Below are 22022 nucleotides of genomic sequence, written 5' to 3' on the forward strand. Positions count from 1 at the left end.
CGGGGGGGGGGGGGGAAGGGGAGATGGTTTACGTAACGACGTCGTGAAGCAATCGGGAATCGGTTGCAATCACTTTTTTCTCTTTTTTTTCTTCTTTCTTTTCTCACTCTTTTTTCAGAAATGTTCCATTTGTTTGTTGAAACATTTCGAGAAATATTAGGATTTTAATATTGAAAATATTAGCGTTCTCGCGCTTATGAATTTTTGCATCGTGTTTAATTGAGTTTGTTACGCGCTTTATCATACAGAAGAGCGAAGCACATTCCGTGAGTGAAATTGCGCATTCGAAATTACGAGATGGTATCTCGTGAATGAGCACCGAGTATTCATCGGGTTCACTAACTCTCTCTCTCTCTCTCTTGAATTGTCTGCTATTATGCATGTTCGATGAATGAGTTAAGTGCATTTAGATATGCAAATATGTAATAAGGAATGCAAATGCGAGGTTTGCAGCGGTGTGCGGTAGCGTACGTGTGTACAGACGTCGCTGATAATATCAGAGCGTAAAAAGCCTCGCTCGTGCCGGAGGGAGGAAAGAAAAAGAGGAACAATGGATTCTTAAAGTAACGAATGATTCGATTTGAGGCGATTCGACGCGATAAGCACGCGTGTTCCGAGGCAATTCGTCAGAAATGCATGAATTTTTAAGGACGATCGCCGTGATATTCGCGAACGACGATGCTTTCACGACACGTCGTGAAATCTCGTCGTCTTTTAAGAGAGGATACCGCGCGATAGCGAAAAAAATATGATCGAAATTTACATTCCTCACTCGTAACTCAAGTTCACAACCGCGAGTTCCCGCGATTCGCTTCCGACGAATCGTTAGCTTTTGCTGACGTCTGTACGATTGATATTATCATAACGAGTTCTTGGCTTCTGTGAATTATTTTCATCGCGCCTATACTACTAGGCGCATGCACTTAGTTTCTAAAATTATAACGTGCATGCACGATTTAGTCAATTATATCACTTATCCGTTCTCGTGTTGCGAGAGCCACTTCATTGTCAGTGTTATATTTCTCTCGCATAATCGTTAACATGATAATATAGTTTGACAGTTATTTTAATTACGAACTGGCCGCAAAGAATGAAAACTAGTTTTTATGAATAATCTTTGAACTTTTGCGTATACGCGTGTGCGTGTACACATATTATTCGCGCTACTTTAAGAACGTGTACTCTCTCTTTCTAAAGAATTCGATCTTTTATCATGCGATTATTAATCCCAGTTTGGCACTCGTGGGTCACATTAACCCAAGCGAACAACTGGAATCACAGTCGCTATGTCTTCCATTATTGCACATATATGAATGTAGAGTTTTCAGATTATCAGAATGTAGACTTTCATGATTATCACGATGACACATAAAACAGTTGATGATGGAAACTTCACAATTGTTTTAATTACATTGCAAGATTATACAGAATTAATCATTAAATTTACATCATGCAATAACATAAATGTTTTGTTGTATTGATGCAGTTGCAAATTTATTAAAAGCTACTTTCAGATTTTCATATTACATTTTATTTTCATATTACATGATATATTGTTTTGAGTACATTTTAAATCATTCTTTTCGTATTTCTATTTCATCATTCTATAATATATGTGATAAATATAAGTACTTTATGAACCACTCATAAAGAACTCATAGATGCAACCTTTATAAATCGGCAAGTAAAGTTCTTATCAAATTCAATGGATACCTGGTTATCTTCTTTTTTTAAAGCATGCAAAATTCTTTTCTTTTTTCTATATGTTTTTTTCAGGGCAATCACTGAGAAACAATGAATATTTACTGATGATCACAGATATAAATGCAGTAATTTACCTTAGAAGATTCAAAATAAACTACATCATTTGCCAAGGAAGTCACTTTAGTAAACTTGTGATTTCGAACAAAACTTTAAGCGTTTCGATAGTATACTATAAAGATTACTTTAAAAATTATTTATACGGTAAAAAATATTTAAAAAAATATTCCTAATTTTTCCTATATCTCGTGATTGTTGGAAACCGAAAATTGTTAACATACATTCCAAGCGTATCCTCTTTTCGAATCAAAGCAAGATTTATGTTTTAACTACGCTAAGCGATACTTTGACGATTGAGCGGCACGTGGTACTTCCAATGGCTGTAACGATGTTCTTAAGACTAATGCTTATACAATGTATCCTTATAGGATTTACGGAATATTATAATATATTTACTGGCAAACATTGAAATAACAGAACAACATTAGATATGCAACAAATATTGGTATAATGTATATTAGTCACTTCATTACTGCTTTTACATTTTTAATGAAATATTATTATGATTAATACTGTTATATTCCTTCTTTTTTACTTTCTTGCAACATGCAATTTGCAGTTTACAAACTATGTATCCTTGTGAAAATTGCAAATAATGCATTTCTATATTATTGACTTTGCAGTGAAATCTTACTTCTATTGACGGAAATCAGTGAAATGTAAGACGAACTAACAAGATAGCGATATTTCCACTGAAAATCAGTAAATACTTATTAATTACTAGTGCTATACTGTTATTGATTCAATCAATACCATTTTCACTGATTGCCCTGGAAAGAGTGCAATCAATATACTATCTTCTTTTTTAAATCTCGAATTATCTATTTTAAAAATAATAATTGCAACAAAAAATTTTATCTATTTTGGGTCCCTCGCGGCTTCCGATAAATCGCACGTAGAAATGAGATGTAGAAATGAGAGATTATTAAAAGTCTGATATCTCCTTTGCTGAAAAGTCTGCCGGAATCGAAGTTAAGTTTCCTTGTTTGATAATTCTAATGAAACGAAAATGTTATTTGTCTTTTCTGCAAGTACTCTAATATCTTGCAATAAAAATATGCCATTTAGTACACTTTTCCAATGTTTCAAACAGTTTATCTCTGAACAGCGTTGACTTAGAGGATTGTGTCTGAAATATTTTGGTCTTGCAATAATAACGCATAATTCGCATTTTAGCTAAGTTCTACTAGCTACGAAGAGTTTAGAAGTAATATAAAAATGGCTTAGGTTCTTTTTTAAATTTATTTTCTTTAAATTTTATATCTTCAAAACTATATCTGTATACCGATACTTTTAAATCTGTAAACACATTTAAGGTAACTATCTTTCATTAGTCGAGTTTCTGTTTCGAGTCAAACTTTGTTTATTAATATATTAAAAAAAGAATACACATTCTAATGAAGATATGGAAAATATTTCTTTCATATTCTTTACCTTTTTTCATAATTATATCTTAAGTTATATTCATATATATTTTTGTGCTATAGGTTATATTCACAACCATTGTTAATATTTCAGAAAAAAATCTAGATTATTGCTTTACAAACTCTTTAGATTTATGAAACTATTAGCAATTGTGCTACATACGCCATTATTCTAGACGAAAATAATGTGAATATGGACATTATTATTAGTATAAAATTGGATATCGTATAACTCATTATAGGAAAATGAAATAATTGCTGATGCACAAATGAGCCTTACGCATAAATATTCTTAATTATTTTTTTAAATTCACAATAAATTATCTTAAAGTTTGCTTAAACTATGATGCCTTATATCGGCATTAATAGTTGTTTTTAATATTTGATTTATTAATTTATATAAATGAATGGAAGTTATTTTAAACTCGAATGATCTATAATTACGACCACTGTCTTATAGATATTTAAATAAAAGCATACAAGAAAAGTTATTTGGTTTCACAGAGACTCAGCCAAATTAATTAACAGAAACTAATGCTACAATTCTAAGCAAATATACGAGTAAATTGTAAAATCGTAAAATCATAGTTTATGAAAAAAAAGAAAAAAAGAATAGATATTTACGAGTTATATGACATACGGCCCGCATAGAACTATTCATAAGTTCTTACGAGTCTTGTGAAAACAAGTTACGAGTGTTACGATTTTATGTTGAGAATTGCAGTATAAGTGTGCTAACGAAGGCTTAATCTGACGATAATGTCTGGTATATGTGGACAAGAATAACGTAATCAGACGAGAATGTGTGCATGCGAACAATTGTATGGCAACGCGCGCCGATCACGAAAATGCTGTCCCTGCGAGAATGAATATGCAAACTATATGTCGTGTTGGCGGAAATAATATTCCGCAAAATTATCGCGACATGTTTAACAATCCCCACTTCTTTGCAAACATTTATGATGCATTTGTAACGAAATCATTTCTCTGCGAATGAGTGATGCATTTATTCGTCGCGTGATGTATTTATGTGCATATTCGCTTCGAAGTCTCATAAGTTCCTTTATTTTTTTACGCATACATAAATTAATATCCTGCACGGTAGAGCTTAATATATCGCCTAACGTTACTACTAACGTGCGACATTATCGCGTAACGAATGACACACATTGTTTCCAGCTAATTAATTAATTTATTTAAATGACCACGAGGAATTAACGGGTATGCTAAAGTCAATACAAGCCGCCGATGCACACATGCATACATACACATACAAAGCACAAGCGTCCGCGCGATACGACAGAATTGTGCGATAATCAATATCGCGACGGACAGAATCAGACCCGATCTAGAGGGAGAAGCAGTTTACGACGAACAAAAGTAAAAAGCATTAAAAATCACAAAGCTGTGTGTGTTCTCATGTTCGCTTGTCGTGGATTAATTTTCCGAGACGACGAAAACGACGAAGGCGAGATTTTGAAGTGTTCCTCCGCGCGAATTTAATCGTCGGAAGTGCTTCCAAAGCGAACACGGACGAATTATCGTGACTCCGAACTGTGCGCTAGAGTATGCCTCAACGTGTGTGTATGTGTGTGTGTGTGTGTGTGCGTGTGTGCGCGCGCCCATGTCACAAATTAATTCCTCGAGGAATCTCCGTATCTCGAACTTCCCTGAAATGCAGCTCCGAATCGGCATCTCGATTTTATAACTATAATTGGACCGTCGGTATATTTATCGCAGCGAGCGAACCGAGTAGCCTGCGACGATTCAACAGTTCCGGTTCGCGCGATCTCGCCCGCGTACGTTTTCGTTGAATCATTTTTGTCCGAAAACCCTTTGAAACACGATGTGATTACTCCTCGCGATATCATCGTTTGGCCGTGTCACGACTTAGTAAGTCCCGTCTGAGTATTGTTATTCATCGATTTGTTTATGTAAAGGAGCATAATGGAACCGATTATGCAATGTTTTTTTTTTTTTTCAACAATCAGCAAAGCTACAATGTAAATGCATATTTCAGCTTTCTAATGGCGTACCAAGCCATTGAAAGCCATGTTATTCGAAGTGCGATAAAAGAAATCTAAAAGTTTAGCGGCCAAGTTTAGCCCCATTTTTTGTAAATTTGAAAATGGTCATAATTTTGGTTTTTTTTTGAAAGCTTATTGCGAGTAGATTCCAAATATATAAGTATCAAGGTAGCGCTCCATACCGTTTCAGAGAAAAATGGTCCAAAAGAGTTTCACTTCCAAGAGATGGCGCCATAGGTCAATGCATATAAAAAATGGACAAAAAATGAGAAAAATAAGATATTTTATTGATCATTGTTAATTCTTATAGTAATATCGCAGATGTTTTCGTCCGGAATTACAAAACCATGGTTGTGACCATAGCTAAGATACCAAATGATGATATAGAGCGCCACTTTGATACTTATATATTTCAAATCTACTCGCAATAAGCTTTCAGAAAATACCAAAATTATGACCATTTTCAAACTTACAAAAAATGGGGCTAAATACCTATGGCGGTTTGGCTGCACTCTTTCAAATTAAATTCACAAGTCAAATAAAAGATATTCCAAATTTAAATGCAACTTGAATAATAACAGATAAATGAAATGTAAGAAAAATAAGAAGTCGAAAGAAATGTGGGTTAATACCTGAGTTACATTTTAAACATGTAATTTAATGTACATGTGTAAAAAGTACTCATTTAAATATTGTAAACTTACACGGATAAAATACGTATTACACAGATACAACAAAATTACATTATATAAATGCGTAAAAAGTAATTACACGTTTTTACACACATGAACGTGTAAAAATTATACACTTGAATTTGTAGCATGATTAAATCTTATTAGCACAAGCTTCGTTACGGGCTTCCACGTCAGCATCAATTTATGACCTATTCGCGAAATTCTTATATAGGCAGAAATTTGCCTATCTTGACCATATCTGGACCTTATGAAGGCATGCCTATTTTGAAGCATCCTTGGTTACACTGCAAATCTGAGTGTGTTATTTTTGAACGCATAAACGTGTAATTGGATGAATCTCTTTTTACACGTTTTTTACTGTCTCAAGTCGCATCATTTAACATGCTCAAATGTATAACATTTTAATTAATACATTATAAATATGTGTTAAATAACGCAATTTAAAACCGTAATTCAAAAGACGTATAAGAAGAATTTCAGCTAATTACACACTTATGCGTTTAAGAATAACACAGTAGGCTACTACATGTATTTAGAGCCCTAAATTTCTATCTAAATATGAATTTCTAAGAAAATTCAAAGAACATTAGTGAGTAACAATCAATAAAACACAAACCTTTTTATTTTTGAAAAAACATTGTTTATAATAATTGGACAGATTATTTTATATATTAACAAATTGAAATTATTTATTAGAATATATAATGCATATTTTGTACAGAAAATAAACATAACAGAATAAACAGAAAGACAGAAAGTAAATATATACAGAAAAAATTGTTCTGATTGCTACAATCACATTCTCTATAGTTAGAAAGAAAGTTATGTGAATTCAAGTTAAATAGATATTGCGTTAAAAATTGCTGTTAATATATGCTTATCTATACAGTTTTCACAGTCATAACAGTCTTATACGTAATATTCAATTAGTACATTTTCATGTACAGTATGAGTCAGAATTCGTGGTACAATCAAGAAGAAGGTAATTTTACGCCTTAAAATAAATTGTAATGGTTTAGTAACTTTTCTCCGATGGAAGTTACTGACAGGTTTAAAAAAAAAAAATGAATTAGAAAATTTGTCGAGTATATTTGACTGAAATTCGGCGAATTCGGTTTTACTACTACTAGTTACACTAACAGAAAGAAAATAGTTGATCTGAGATTATAGTTACTTTTGGATCCAATATTTTATTACTGTTCTAACACGAAAATGGTAGCAATAATATGCATATAAGATTATTGTCACTAATTAAGTCTAATTAAAAAAAAGTTTTCTTAACCATAATTTATAATAATAACTTCTCTATATGATTATAGTTACAAAAATGCTAAACATCTTTTTCTCAATATATTTTCTTTAAGCGATAGAATTTTAGTTATGGCTTGTTAATAAGAATTAATTATCAGTTTACTCTCAAGGTTAAATAAACCAAATTACTATTTTTAAACATTGATTGTTTAGTTGAATTACAAGTATTGTTGAAAATTGAAACATGTATCGTTGGCCGTTTTGCCGTATGTAAAGTTGTATTCTATGAATTAAGTTACTATGAACTGCTTCGAATGTATTATGTCTTTTTCAAAGTAATTTTTTTCTCGATAAATTTTCAAATTTATTTTTCTAGAAAACGGAGCTTCAATCGGAGAAAAGTTATTGAATTATTTTGATTTATTTTGAGGCGTATGATCACTTCCTTCTTAGTTATACTAGTTCTGATCCAACCTATATAGTTGCCTTAACTGAAAGGATTGCTGTTTTTCTGTTGTGATCTGCAAATCGAATATTATGGTTAAAAGATCTATAGAATTTGGTTGTGCAATACAGCATTGAGAATTTTGCTCAAATACGTATGGACAAGCAAAGAAGGCCAATGTAACATTTATAGACTGCTATGATTTTTGTCACTCTTTTGCGTACATGAAGGAAAAATAACATTAGTATTTAATGCAGAATGAAACGCAAGAAAATCTGGCCTATTTTTATATGAATTCTTCAGATTGTTAATTATAGCTTTGCAATGGCCCATATTACATCACGTTTTACACGATAATATTTTCATTAAGCAAATTAGGAATAGCAATTGAATGGTAAAATATGATTAATACAACTATATTGAAAGCATAAAAATTGAATATAAACATCAGTGAATTTACCTTAAACGAGTAAAAGCGACTCGACTGTCACAATATCTAATTTTCAGGCGAAACGAAAGTAGGAAATGGTTTATACCTTCATGTATGTTTCTTGCTTGACGCATAGCTTTACGTTTCATAACAAATGCAATAATTTCCACCAGTTGGCATCAGAGTGCAGTGCTTTATAGGATGTCCCAGATTTGTCTTCGCAATTTTTGTGGGAATGTAGAATGGATTAAGGTGAACATAAAGGTTTTATACCGTCTTGCAATATTTGTAATAATAGTCGAGCTATTAATTAAAGAAGATTGATGAATGATGACGTGCAATATGATAGATGAGCTGTAGTGGCGATATGTGCTATCGTGTACTTGTATATTAGGTCAAGTTGAGCAAAAAAGTCCTGTATCATTTTGCAAATAACCACGTAGATTCTTAGTTATTAATGAAAAAAATTGTTATATGATTTTGCACGATATAATGCACAAATCTTTTTTAATTAATACCTAAAAATCTATATAATTACTTGCAAAATGGTAGATAACTTTTTTGTTCAGTTTGATCTAATGTACAGACATTCAACGACAGACAGCGCCACTACAGCTCATCTACCATATTGGGTGTGATTATTCACCAATCTTTTTTAATTAATAAATTAAATTCGATTATTATTGCGAATATCTCAAAACGTATGGGACTTTTATGTTCACTTCAGTCCATTTTACGTTTCTACGAACGTTGCGGAGACAAATCTGGAACAACCCGTGTAAAAAAATAAGCTCCTTTTCTATATTACCTATATATACTTATTTTATAACCTTTACTTTACATCAGCGATTTCACTCTCTCCCGACTCTACGCCACCACCTTCGCCGTTACCGTTACCGTCCATTCATGCAGTTCTACGATTTTAATTTTAGCATATTGGCCTCGGGGCGACAGCGCGGCGTCGTCGCTCTTCGGCGGGATGCCGGGTGGTTACGGTTTGGGGGCCCACCATTTGCCATCGGCTTATGCTATTCTGGGCCGAGGGGGCTCAGCGCCTGGCTTCGGGGGCCACACGCCAGCTTCGGCGCCACCCCCGCCCCCGTATTCCCACAGTAGCCTCGGGACGCTCAGCGTAGCTGCCAGTCAAGCCGCGAGTCTGGGTAAGTCAATTTTCCCCATCTCACCCCTCTTATCTCCCCTTCGTCTCGTTCTCCTTCGAGAGGAGCCCTTCTGTTAGTTTCATCGATTATCACGACTATACACGTCGCCGTCGACGTCGGGGAACGACTACGCGCGGCGTGTCCTCTCGGAAGCGCGTCTCTTCGCGAGGCCGATCTCGCGATAATTTGGGATCGTTAGTTGGCTCGTCGACACGCGACATGTGCGCGAGTACAGAGAAACGTACGTAACGGACATGTGCGCCGTTAGATCCTCGCTACAGCACGATTTGACACATGTTGACTGTCACGCTAATTTTCATTGATCGTTCCGAAGCATAATGGAAGCTCGAATAATCAAAGATAAGGCGGAACACCCAAATACTGACATATCCCTTATGTATATTTCTACCAACGTCGATTAAATTTTAATTTGAGTTTAAACTCTATTTAAAGACTTAAACTCTGGCTAAGATTTAATTGGCTTTGGTAAAAACATACATTAGTTATTGATACTCTGGAAAAACCTGGTTTTTCTTGCAATCATCGATATATGTTAACAATTTTAATTTAGTTTGACAAAAAAGAATTTAACAACTAAAACCAGCAAATGTCGCTGATTGCAAAAGAAAATTCGCCAACGGCTAAGGAAGATGTCAATAATTGAGTGTTTTACGTTACTCTTCAAGTTTATTGGAGCGAAATCTCACACAAAATGAGTGATAAGTGACAGTATCTTCACTCGAAGCGATAATAAAGAAATCACTTGAAATTGTAAAGTGAAAATTTAAGCTTTAATTTAGCTTAAAAAAAATGTAGATTTTAACTACGTACAAATGAATACATTAATCGTAATCTTATGTGATTACGATTGAGTGAACAAATTCACTCTAATCGATTGAAACATTTATGTAACAGTAATACTGTAACAGTGTAATATATTAGATTCATTTTTCAATTTTGAGCGAAAATATTTTTTTGATTCAGAGTGGAATATTTACCTTGTATGAGTGAAAAGTCACTCAAACTCGAGTGACTCGGCTGTCATTCTATTGAAATTTTACTCCAAACAATTCAAAGATTACGATAAATAAATACGATTGATGCATATATTTGCAAGCTTATTTCATTGGTTTATTATTGCTCATTTATTTGAATTGTTACAATAATTTACTGCATTTTAATAATAAATTAATAGCAAATATTAAAGGAAATATTAAAAGTATTAATGAACTTTAATATACAGTAGCATTTGCGATAAATTAATAAGGCATTACAGTATCATAGTGCCGGTCATCGAAGACCCTCATCGCATTCAACGTGTGACAAATATACCGTATTTAATTAATCATTAAAATTATATATATAATAATATAAACTTTTGTTACATTAATTAGCAGAAAGCTATTAATTTACTAAAAATTACACTTACATTTTTATATTACATCTTATGTAACATTGTTTTGAGCAGATTTTGATCACCCTTCTCGTATTTTTATTTCGTCAGTTTATGTAATAAATATGAGTTCCTCCATATGAACCACTCATAAAGGACGTAATCTTTAAAAATCCACTGGTAAAGTTGCCGCCAGATTTACGTACTATCTGGATAGGTATAAGTAATTTTTACTCGTTCAAGTAATATCTATTTGCAGAAAAAAAATATTTGAATTTTTTTCATTAGATGATGAAATAAGTATTAGAGAGGGAGCTTAAGTATTTTTTTCAATATGAATAAGAGTTACACTACATTTCTAGGGTCAAGATCGAATCGGCCGCGAGGGGTCGTGCTTTTTAAGACTGATGTTTTCTTTTCCGCCTTTTATTTTCTCTCTCTCTTTTTTTCTTTTTCTCTTCTCCTTTTACATACCGAACGGCGGATTCACATGAGCCGAATGGCACGGCGGACGCCGATTGTTCACGTTGCAGGCATCAATCCGGCGAGCGCAGCATGGTGGACAATGGCCTCTCATCTGGCGGCGCAGGACTACATCGCGAGGCTACAAGGAGCGGCAGGACTCCCCGGATTTCCACCCGGTGCCGAGAGCCTCCTGCCGCCCTATCCCGCCTCTCTACTTAATCCCCCGTCCCTCTCGTCCCACAAGTCCAGTAAGTGTAAGTAGCAACACGATCGACGTCGGCGCGCGATGCTCGAGAAACGTCCGCGTTCGTACGTTACGGCTTAATCCTCGATCGCCACCCGGAGTCCTTTCAGAATTAGCTGCGTCGATGACTCCGCGCGCTCGGAATAGTCAGACAACGGTGTATTTTTAGATGCCATATTATCTCTTTTTAACGTTGAAAACTTGGCAGCCTGTCTCCCCGTAAGGATACATCGTCAATTTTTATTTTCCGCTCTCGCGACTTGTCGTTCACGATCGATGAAAAAAAGAAAGGAAAGTAAAATTCTCTAAAATTCTCAAGATTTGCCCTTAGTCGCGTGCTTTTTTCTCCCTTTTTCTTTACCTATCTTCCTGCGACGTGGAGAACTCTCGAGACACATAAGATTACGATTGTCCCACCTGCGCGATCGAGTCGACGATCGCCGAGCCGAGAGAGGGAGTGAGTGAGAGAAAGAGAAAGAAAGAGACGAACGCGGACTTTTCCGACAGCAATACCGGGATCGGGTCGAAGCGGCAGAACGCGAGTTTGTAATCGCACCGTCCGTTTCCACGACCGAACAGCTAAGTCAAGCAAGAGTCACAAGACGCCAGCCAGCAGTAGTAGCTCGACGACTCCGAGTATGACGAGCAGCAGTCTACCGGTGTCCACTCAAGCGCCGGTGACGTCCTCTCATCACAACACCCCCGTCAGCAGCACGCCAAATTCGCAAACGAATGTCGTCAGGTAAGATAGGGAGATTCAGGCAGTCAGTTAGTCCCCTCCTCTCATCTGCATGCTTAAGTACACGCCGTTACCGACGCCACCGAATTTCGCGGATCGTGTCGTTTAACTCCTGTCGAAATTGTATTTTCACGCTGCGCCTTCTCTCACGTCGCAACAGTTCCGCCAAGGAAGGAAGGTGAATATGCCAGTTGACACACTCACGAAGTCGATTCCGCGATGCTTCTGCGCGAGAGAGACGCGACTTTGCGATCGGAATAGAATCTTTCCTGGTGAACGAATAGTCAGTGGTCAGAAAGATCTTAACACTTTCACACCGATGAACTTTAGAACGCATCCGGTATACAGCAGAAAAAATTTTTTCGAAGAATTTAATTAAAAAAAATTTGTTAGATACAGGTACATTGTAAAATTCACTGAAAAAACAGTGTTGCAATTTTTCTTTCACTGACTACAACATAGATCGGCATAATAGTCTTAAGAATGTTTCGGCGCTATTACTCTCAATCTGTATTTTATTAATAAAATCGTTTAAAATGACTAGAAAAATAATTTTATAATATTAAATGAAATTCGTAAATGTCATAATATTTAATTGTTTTCCTTTTTATTTTAAAACTTTTTGAATACTTTAAAAGTGACAAGATAAATTTCTAAAACTCATTTCATGTTAATACCAAGTGTGTGTGAAGCTGGCGTCCCACTTTGCAGAAATTCATAAACTATTTAGAGTCCCGTTTTCCTTTTTAATTAGTTCTAGAATTCCTGATAGATTAAATAAATAGTTCTGCTCATTAAAGCAGAAAAAATAGATTCGGATACACTGAGACGCCAGCTTCATGCTGAACCTCAGTTTGTTCTAAACGAGTTTCACTGTCATGCTAGATTTTGCAAGATCTATAGTTCTAAAAGAGTCCTGTAAAGAGTTCTGCTGTAAAAACAAGAAGAAATAATTATAAATAAATAAAGATTAGTGGCAATAATATAATAAATATTGGGTTGTTAAACTAATCGAAATCTCGGAGTTCTGATTATTTTAAAATAATTGTCATAATCCTCAGCATATCAAAGTATTTTCTAAGAAGTTCTGGGCACTAGCAATGTGTTGTACGATTTTAAATAAATTAATAATGCCCGAGCGCTTTGTACCTAAAAAAAAAAATAGGTTGAGCTACTAGCCGAGATCTCAGAAATCTCGTTTATCTAAAGTATTTCTCGTATGATCCTGTGCATGCTAGAGCATTTTATAAAAAGTTCTGGGTACTGGCAATGTTGTATCACTTTTAAATAAAATAATATCGCTGAAACGCTTTATATATACACTTAGAATAGGATGAGATGCTAGCTTAAATTTCGGAGTTCTAGCTATCTTAAAAGAATTTTCGTATATTATTATTATTAATTATAATTATTAATTATAATAATTTTATTAATTATAATTATTAATTAAAATTATTTCGTATTATATATAATTTTTATATAATTATAGTTTGTAGCATATTAAAGAATTTTCTAAAGTGTTATGAATACTTTAACGATGTATGATTTAATAAATTAAAACCGCCCACGCACTTTGTATTTAATGAAAATAGAGTGAAACGCTGGTCGAGATCTCGGAATTCTCGTTTATTTAAAATATTTTTTATATAGTCATGTGCATGTTAAAATATTTTTTAAAGAGTTCTGAGCACTAACAATGTTGTACGATTTTTAAATAAATTAATATCGCCTGAACGTCTTGTACTTAGAGAAAATAGTGTAAGACGTCATCCGGTGTCTCGGAGTTCTCATTTTCTTTCTATAGGTATAGCATTGTATTAAATAGAGTGATTTAAAACAACTTTCTGTCCTTAAAATAACATATTTCAGAGTAAATTTTAAGATCCACTGTATTCTTTCCAAGGACTCTTTAAGAGATACTTTAGCATGCTGAGAACTATACGAAAACTTTTTTGGGATGGATAGAATTCCGAGATTTCGACTGGTGCCTCATTCTATTCTCATTAAGTACAAGGCGCTCGGATAGTATAAATTTATTTAAAAATTGTACAACATTTTGCTAGTGCTCAGAACTCTTTAGGAAATGCTTTAATATGCTAAGGATTATACGATAACTCTTTTAAAATGGTCAGAACTCTGAAATTTCGACTAATTTATCAATATGTATGCTCATTACATCATTGCTGCTTATCTTTATTTATTTGTAATTATTTTTGCTTTTATACAACAGAATTCTATATAGAACTCTTCTAGAATTATAGATTTTGCAAAATCTAGTATGATATAGCAGCAAACATGCTTAGAATAATTGAGATGCAGCGTGAAGCTGGCGTCTTTGTTTATCTGGACAGATTTTTTCTGCTTTAATGAACAGAACTATTTGTTTAGTCTATCAGGAACTCTAGAACTAATTAAAAAGAAAGACGGAATTTTAAATTGTTTGTGAATTTTCACGAAATGAGACGTTAGCTTCACATACACTGATACCAATTATGAGAAAAAAAATATAAACACGACGTGATCTTGTATTTGATTAATGATCAGTTTCATTTAATTTGAATTATAAATACATAGATATTATATTAACATAAATAAAAATAGAAATAAATATAAAAATAATAGTATGATGTTATTTGTCTCTCTCTCAGATTTGGCACTAACTTATCATATCTGTGTTGTGTTGTTTCAATTAATATATGAGTAGAAATAATATTTTTACTTATATATTGTCGATTTTATGAATTTTCTTATCGAAAGATCAAAATTTGTGTTAATCTGATAGTAAATTTGTATGAATTTTATTAAAATATGCTTAAGTATTTTTTTTATTATTATGACAGTTTTTTATAACTGTTGTTTTGTATACAAATATGTCAAATTAGAAGAAATTTGTTGTATTATAAAAGTTCTATGTATACTACACACACAATATAAATTTATAATTAAATCTCTCTAAAATACAGATAATTAAATCTCTCTTAAATACAGATACAGTAAAAATTATTAGAATTTCGATTACGTATTGTTAGTTTGATTAACTTTTATGCCATGTACATTTGATAGGTACATGTTTCATTTGAATATACGCTTTAGATCTGCTTAACGCATAAAGTTATACTTTACATTATGTCATTAAATTATGCATTTATTATAAATTTATCATAAATCATATATTTATTTATTTACTGTACATTTATTTATTATACATTTATCTCATACACATTTCACGTATAATACATTTATTTATTATATATCATATTATACTATACATTTTATTAAAATTTTATTAAAATATTTTATTAAAATTATATCATTCTTTAGAACTTAGAATGGAAATTCTTGGAAGATGGAGTTTTCATGAGAAAATTCTAGAATGGTAAAACTTGACGTGTTAAGACTATTTCGTCGATCTATGTACCGATCTTTCTTACAAGCTTTCGGTGAAGTTTGATTATTGAATTGAAGTTACGGTTTAAATTTCACATACGCGATTATGTCATCAATTGTTGAATAATAAGAAAAAAGAAAGAATACGGATAAATCGATAAGGAAAAAAAATATATTTCATGGGGATGAATTCTTCTCTAGTGATCCTAGCAGTATATTGGGAGGTGTGCGTCTACCTCCCGACACGGAGATCATCAAGTATACGTCGAGTATAGTCGGCCCGAAGGTACCTGGGACGACGAATCGCGGCAGGAAGAAGACAATATCCTTGGACACTCCCAGTGTCAGCGTACACCCGCCGCCTGTTCCTGCCCTCAGCGGGCATCAGACGAACACGACGTCTACATCGTTAATAATGGAGCCGAGAAAGTACAATCGCACGGGGGTACGTTTTTTCGAATATTACCGCGATTTCGAACTTCGGACCCATCTGGAAAATCACGAAAAGTTCATTAACATATTTACTCTAATTCATAACTCTGAGTTTTTTGACCATCCATATTATAGTGACATTTGTATTATTGTAAGCATATAATTCATGTGTATAGGGTGTCCCACAACTGGTAGAATACCCGTTAGGGATAGGTAGTGGGTGCAATTTGGAACTGAAAGTTTCTTTTCCATTTTTGAATCCGACAATTAGTTGGTGAAATATTAATCAATTAAATTTGCCAATCCTTAGTGCCCTGAGTGAGTCAGGGATGTAGGACGCCATAGACTCCTCAGGAGCTCTGCTTATCTATTTTTCTCTCCTTTTTGTATATACACATTAAAATCATTTACAATACTTAACCACCGACATGCAGAAAACTTTTAAGTCATCCGCACACTTGAAGGAAGCATACCACACATGCCCTCCCCCTCCGGCACATAAAGTGCAATTACTCCGCCCACTTGCACTAAAAATATTCAAATTATCCATGCACTCATAACCGCATACAAAAATACATCAGCCCCATACATTGAAAACTTGCCACTAGCCCCGATCAAGTACCCATCCACACATTCACTCACTCACTCATTTATCCTTATTTATTTCTCTATGATATAAAAAAAGGAAGAAAAAGCAAAACCCTTAACAACGTGGACAAGCAGGGCCCCTAAGGAGTCCACCGCGTCCTGAGCCCTGAGCGCTCACTCGGGGCGGATTGGTAGACTTAATTAATTAATATCTCATTAACTAATTGTTTCGGATCCAAAAATGGAAGAGGAACTTTCAGTTCCAAATTTCACCCCCTACCTACCTCTAACGGGTGTTCTATCAGTTGTGGGACACTCGGTATATTAATCATATAATGCGTTAACTTTGACTGCCACGCAGATTTTTACTGATTTTTTCAATGCTCAACAGGTTTTTACAAATATTTTCTTAAGAGATGAATAAAGATATTAATATAAGAATTAGTTTGAATGTAGTATTTATCTTTGTTAGATAAAAAGATGTTTTTAAAAAATTATATTTATATAAATATAATAAAATATTTAAAAAATTATCTGGATGGTTAAATTTCAATTTTTCTAATAACAAAATATTTTTTTATGCTTAAAGCATTGATAAGTAATATTGTTAAACCATTATATTAATATCTTTATTCATTTCTATGAAAAAAAATTGGTAAAATTTTCTATTTTTTCGTCTATTTAGAATCTCCTTTTAAAATAAATAATATTTATTTGAATGCAGTATATATTTTTCTATATATTTTTTGGTGTGTAGTAAACCATCTTCTATTCATAGTGGTGAACCACCATGCCAATTAACGTGCTTCATATACTTGTGATTATATAATACTACAGTAGCACACACTATGCCGTCACACATCTTTATATTCGTATGTGATGACAAATTCGCAATAACTATATTATATACGAAATGTATTATATAGTATAATTAAACGAATTTTCTACTTTAATTTTATTATCATATGAGGTGATTTGTCTCACGGGAGACCACCGATGATTGCCGTGACAGTCAATAAGTTAAAATAATATTATCCTTTTAAAGGCTCAGGCATCTTTTGAATAAAATGTTTTTGTTTATAAAATAAATCTTGAAAGACGCTTCTGATGAAAGAGTGTTGTGGTTCGTATAAAATCAACTGTTAAAAAGTACGCAGTTTTCTGAATATACATAATTATGTATATTAAAATTTATACGTGTGTGTCTTGGGTACAAAATTTAATAAATCTTATTTTTTTATTTTGAAGCATTGATAGAAAATTAAAAAAATAAAATTTGCTTACTTTTATTTCATGAAAAACCTTAGATAATTTCGAACAATTGTGCTTTGCATATGATCGCTATATTGGTTCCTTCAACGAGAAAATCACTATTTTATGAGTTGGAACAAAGAATATAGCTTTATCTAGAAGATATCGATAGTATTATATCGATAAAACATTAAATACACAAAAACATAAAAAATTTGCCAGTATAAAAAATGTAATGAATGTAAATGATTATACAGCGTGTCCCAGATTTTTCTCCGCAATTTTTATGGGAACGTAAAACGGATTGATGAATATAACAATTCTATACCGTTTTGCGATATTCGTAACAATAGTCGAGATATTAATTAAAGAAGATTGGTGAATGATTACACGCGATATGGGGGATACTACGATTTCCGGGGCGCCAAGTTTTGACTGCAGATCCTGCATCTACAAGCGATTATAAACAAAAGTTAAAGAATGATAAGTAGCTTTATTTTGCAAGATATAGAGGTTTTTAGTTGAGATTTTCAAAATTGACGTAAATATGTTTTTATTAGTTTTAGACTATTTTCGATTTTTAATATGGGAGAAAGGACATCAAAAGGAGTACAGGGAGCAAAGCCTCCCGGTAATGCAAAAGTAACATTTATAAAAAGAAAAATGAAATTCTATAGAGCATTTCAAACACATATAATCTTTTTTAGAATTATTCGTAATACGTCCTAGTTTACATAAACGCTAATCTTTTTAATATCCATTTTTATATTGTAGGTTCATCAATTAGTAAGGCGAAGATTTAATAGATATATTTATGATACATTCTACCTTGCGTAGAGGCCTCGCTAGTTTTTTCAGTATCCATTTTTAATATATTGTAGACTCATTAGATTAGTAAGGCGAAGATTATACCTCCATGTGGTGCATTCTGGATAACGCGAAAATAGTCTGCAAATAACAAAAATATGTCGTTGATTTCTAAATTTGCAACTAAAAACCCTTATATCTCCTAAAATAAAGCAGATAGCCACATTCATTACCTTTTCACTTTTCTTTATAATTGTTTATAAATACAGAATCTGCTGTCAAAACTTGGCGCTCCGGAAATCGTAGTTTTACCCGATATGGTAAAATGATATGGAGTTGACGTTGTGTGCTTGTACATTAATCAAATTAAACAAAAAAGCACCTTATTATTTTGCAAATAATCCACGTAGATATTTAGTTATTAAAAGTTAATGAAAGAAAATTATTATATGATTGTACGCAATAATACACAAATCTTCTCTAATTAATAATCTAAAAATCTATGTGGTTATTTGCAAAATAGTAGAGGATCTTTTTGTTCAGTTTGATTTTACCTAATGTATAATGTAAGTATACAACAGCGTCATTTCAGCTTATCTACCATATTACACGTGATCACTCACCAATCTTCTTTAATGAATACCGCGAAATTTATTGAGAATATCGCAAAACAGTATGGGATTTTTACGCTCATCTCAATCCGTTCTACGTTTCCACAAAAAGTGTGGGGGAGAATCTGGGACACCTTGTATACACTAGACCTTAAAGGGGTTAACATCATTTCGCAATCCATGTATCCGTTGCTTTCTTGGACCAAAAAGCTACAGTAGAAAAAGCAACGAATGATAACGTGCATTCGAATGTTCATTTAGTCGCCGTAGGAAAAGCCGTTAGGCCATGCATCGCGTGTAATCGTTAGCATTCGATCTTTACCTTCCAGACCGACTCGAACGAGTACCGAGACTCGGTGGATCGAGTGGAGGTGATCAAGCTGCCGGCCCATTCGACCAACGGTTCGGTTCTCTCAGCGCCCACGGCGTACACCACCAGCAGTAACGCCAACAACGTCAACGACTCGGACGCGCCCCTAAATCTCTCCCTAAAGCCCGCCACGACGAGCAGTAGCTCGCCGATTTCTGGTAGTCAGCCGCTCAGTCAGCTCAGTAATTTAAGCCAATCGTTACTCGCCTCCGATCGAACGTGTAAGTATAACTGTGCACCGCGGCGGCGGCTTGTTTCCGGTCGTTACCGTTTTAAAGCCATTGTGGCGTAAAAGCGCCGTGTGTTTTTACTCGACGAGGGAAATTGCTCGGCAAATAGAACGGTAAAGAAGAGGAGCGTTGTTCTCGCGCACGTGAACAGGTCACTCGCCGTTCACGTTTTTCGTACCGTCTTTCGGATCGATCGGAATACGCGTGCCGATTGAACTCGGGATCGATCGCCGTAATCGAGGTGAATACCGGGCCGATGACTTCCGGGTAATCGTCGATTACCGGGGATGCGCGGTAATCGTTATTCTCGGGTCGTTCGTTGAATCGGAACGTCTTCTTTGTTTCTGTAATCTTAATTCTCTCTTCGGCTCGCGCGAAACTTTTTAAGCCGAGAGAGATGTTCTTTTAGAATCGAAATTAAGTCTGTTCCAAGTTGTAATCCATTAGACGCTTTATAGGCTTCAAAGCCGTTTTTAGTGTAAACAGTTATATAATAATATATATAACTAGGATAATAATGATTTAATTATTATTTTAATTAACTAGAATTTTTATTAATTGGAAATCCATTTAGTTATAGAATAAAATAAAATGAGATTAAAATATAGACAACAAAATTGAAAAGTGATAGGAAAGAGAAAAAAATACAGATAATTTGAAAAATATAACTTTATATTAGGTTAGTTTAGGTATTAAAAGCAAAAAGAAGGACCTTGTTAGAGAGAACTTTGTTCGATGTTTACAAAAATATCAAGTCGGTTTTCATTTCATCCATAAAAATAGTCTATAAAACAACTTTTTTATCACATGAATCAAATTATGTGATTTATATAATAAGTTTTATGTTAAATTAAAGAATGCAAATTTTTTCTTTATCCAGGATTTCCCAGTAATGTGATATTTAAATATAAAAAAATATTGATTTTTTCTATATATAACTCTATAAACATTTGTTTAAGATGTAGAAGCTAGTGATTTTCTACTCTATTTGACTTGTATGATTTTTTTTTAAATAAAATATATATGAGTTTTTATCATATCTTGAGCGTAATTTGAGAGAAATCGTGGAAAAAGAGAAAAATTGTTAATTCTTATGAATTTTTATAGATAAATATATTGCAAATGTATATATTATTTTTAGAGACAATTATATATAGATATAATATATAAATAAAGGAACTTTATATGTAGAAGATATTTAATATTGATAATACTTTAAAAAAATTTTTTAAATAAAATCGAATTGCGAATTTTTTTTACGTGTGATGTCTCATATACTATGTATTAAAGTTCAGATGACTGTTATATAAAAAAAAAACTCTGAATGTGTGTGTGGTTGAGAAATTTTTAATTTATTTCTGAATTCTATACATAAAATGTGTTAAAAAACACATAAAAAATTCCATGTAACAAATATTTTTTTAATCAGTGTTCTTAACCTCCGAAACTGAATAATTGTGTTTTTTACTTTTTACTTAACTTCATTTACTTAACAAACACGACAAATCTTTTGCACCAACCTAATACTATATTAAATATTGTCTCATTATATGTATAGTTAGAATGCTATAAAGCGTCTAATAGATTCTACCCCCTATTCTTTCCTGTTAGAACTCGCGATTTTCCCGCGAATTTCCGTGTTCTCGCTTTCGATCACCGTCGAGTTAACAATGTTTATCGGATTGACACAGCGAGACGAAAGCCCGGACCCAAACCGAGAAGAGTGCCGCAGAATTCGGTGCCTGTACCGGCGTCGCCTAGTCCCTCTTTGGCGCAGCTGTTCGCCGCCGCGGACTCGCCGCAGCGGCCGAGTAGCGGTAGCGAGGAGAGCGAGAGCGCGAGCACAACGCATCACAAGGACGGCAGGCCGCGGAATCTTGGCCGCGGCGTGTCGAAACCCAAGAAGAATACCGTCGCCTCGCTGTTGGCTCAGAGCAGAGCCCTCGGGATCAAGCCTACTCCGACCTTGGATCCTAGTGTGCCATTGTCTCACCAAGTGTCGTTGCTGAGGTCGAATATATTGGCGGCGCAGTTGCACGCCTCCGCCACCGGCCAGGGTGACGATAAGAATCAGGTAAAGGCGAAAGGATGACCGAGAGATCTCGAGCTCGAGATATTTCTTTCGGAAGTAACAAACTTTTTCGAACTGTATCACTCGCGACATTGCTTTTTTAACGTTGTGATCATATTCTGCTTTAACGAAGTATCGTTTTCCTCCTTTGTTCTGATTCTTAACTAAGTTGACCGTTCTA

General features: G+C 33.9%; 1 protein-coding gene across 23 annotated transcripts in view; it reads left to right on the forward strand.

Annotated features, from left to right (window-relative positions):
- LOC116851603 (bromodomain adjacent to zinc finger domain protein 2B-like) overlaps nt 1-22022 on the forward strand; it is a 401190-nt gene that overhangs the window by 330218 nt on the left and 48950 nt on the right. For 14 of the 23 annotated variants that reach the window (XM_032831181.1, XM_032831197.1, XM_032831190.1 and 11 more), the window contains 7 exons: nt 9026-9253; nt 11180-11365; nt 11863-12097; nt 12255-12272; nt 15683-15926; nt 19500-19761; nt 21462-21844. In XM_032831181.1, the coding sequence (XP_032687072.1) occupies nt 9026-9253; nt 11180-11365; nt 11863-12097; nt 12255-12272; nt 15683-15926; nt 19500-19761; nt 21462-21844 (1556 nt within the window). The remainder of the gene's footprint in view (nt 1-9025; nt 9254-11179; nt 11366-11862; nt 12098-12254; nt 12273-15682; nt 15927-19499; nt 19762-21461; nt 21845-22022) is intronic. The other 9 variants (XM_032831192.1, XM_032831203.1, XM_032831202.1 and 6 more) reach the window with 5 other exon arrangements.

The sequence above is a fragment of the Odontomachus brunneus genome, unplaced genomic scaffold (assembly GCF_010583005.1).
Source record: "Odontomachus brunneus isolate Ranch 3 - 2012 unplaced genomic scaffold, Obru_v1 Obru_scaffold_180, whole genome shotgun sequence".
Lineage (NCBI taxonomy): Eukaryota > Metazoa > Arthropoda > Insecta > Hymenoptera > Formicidae > Odontomachus > Odontomachus brunneus.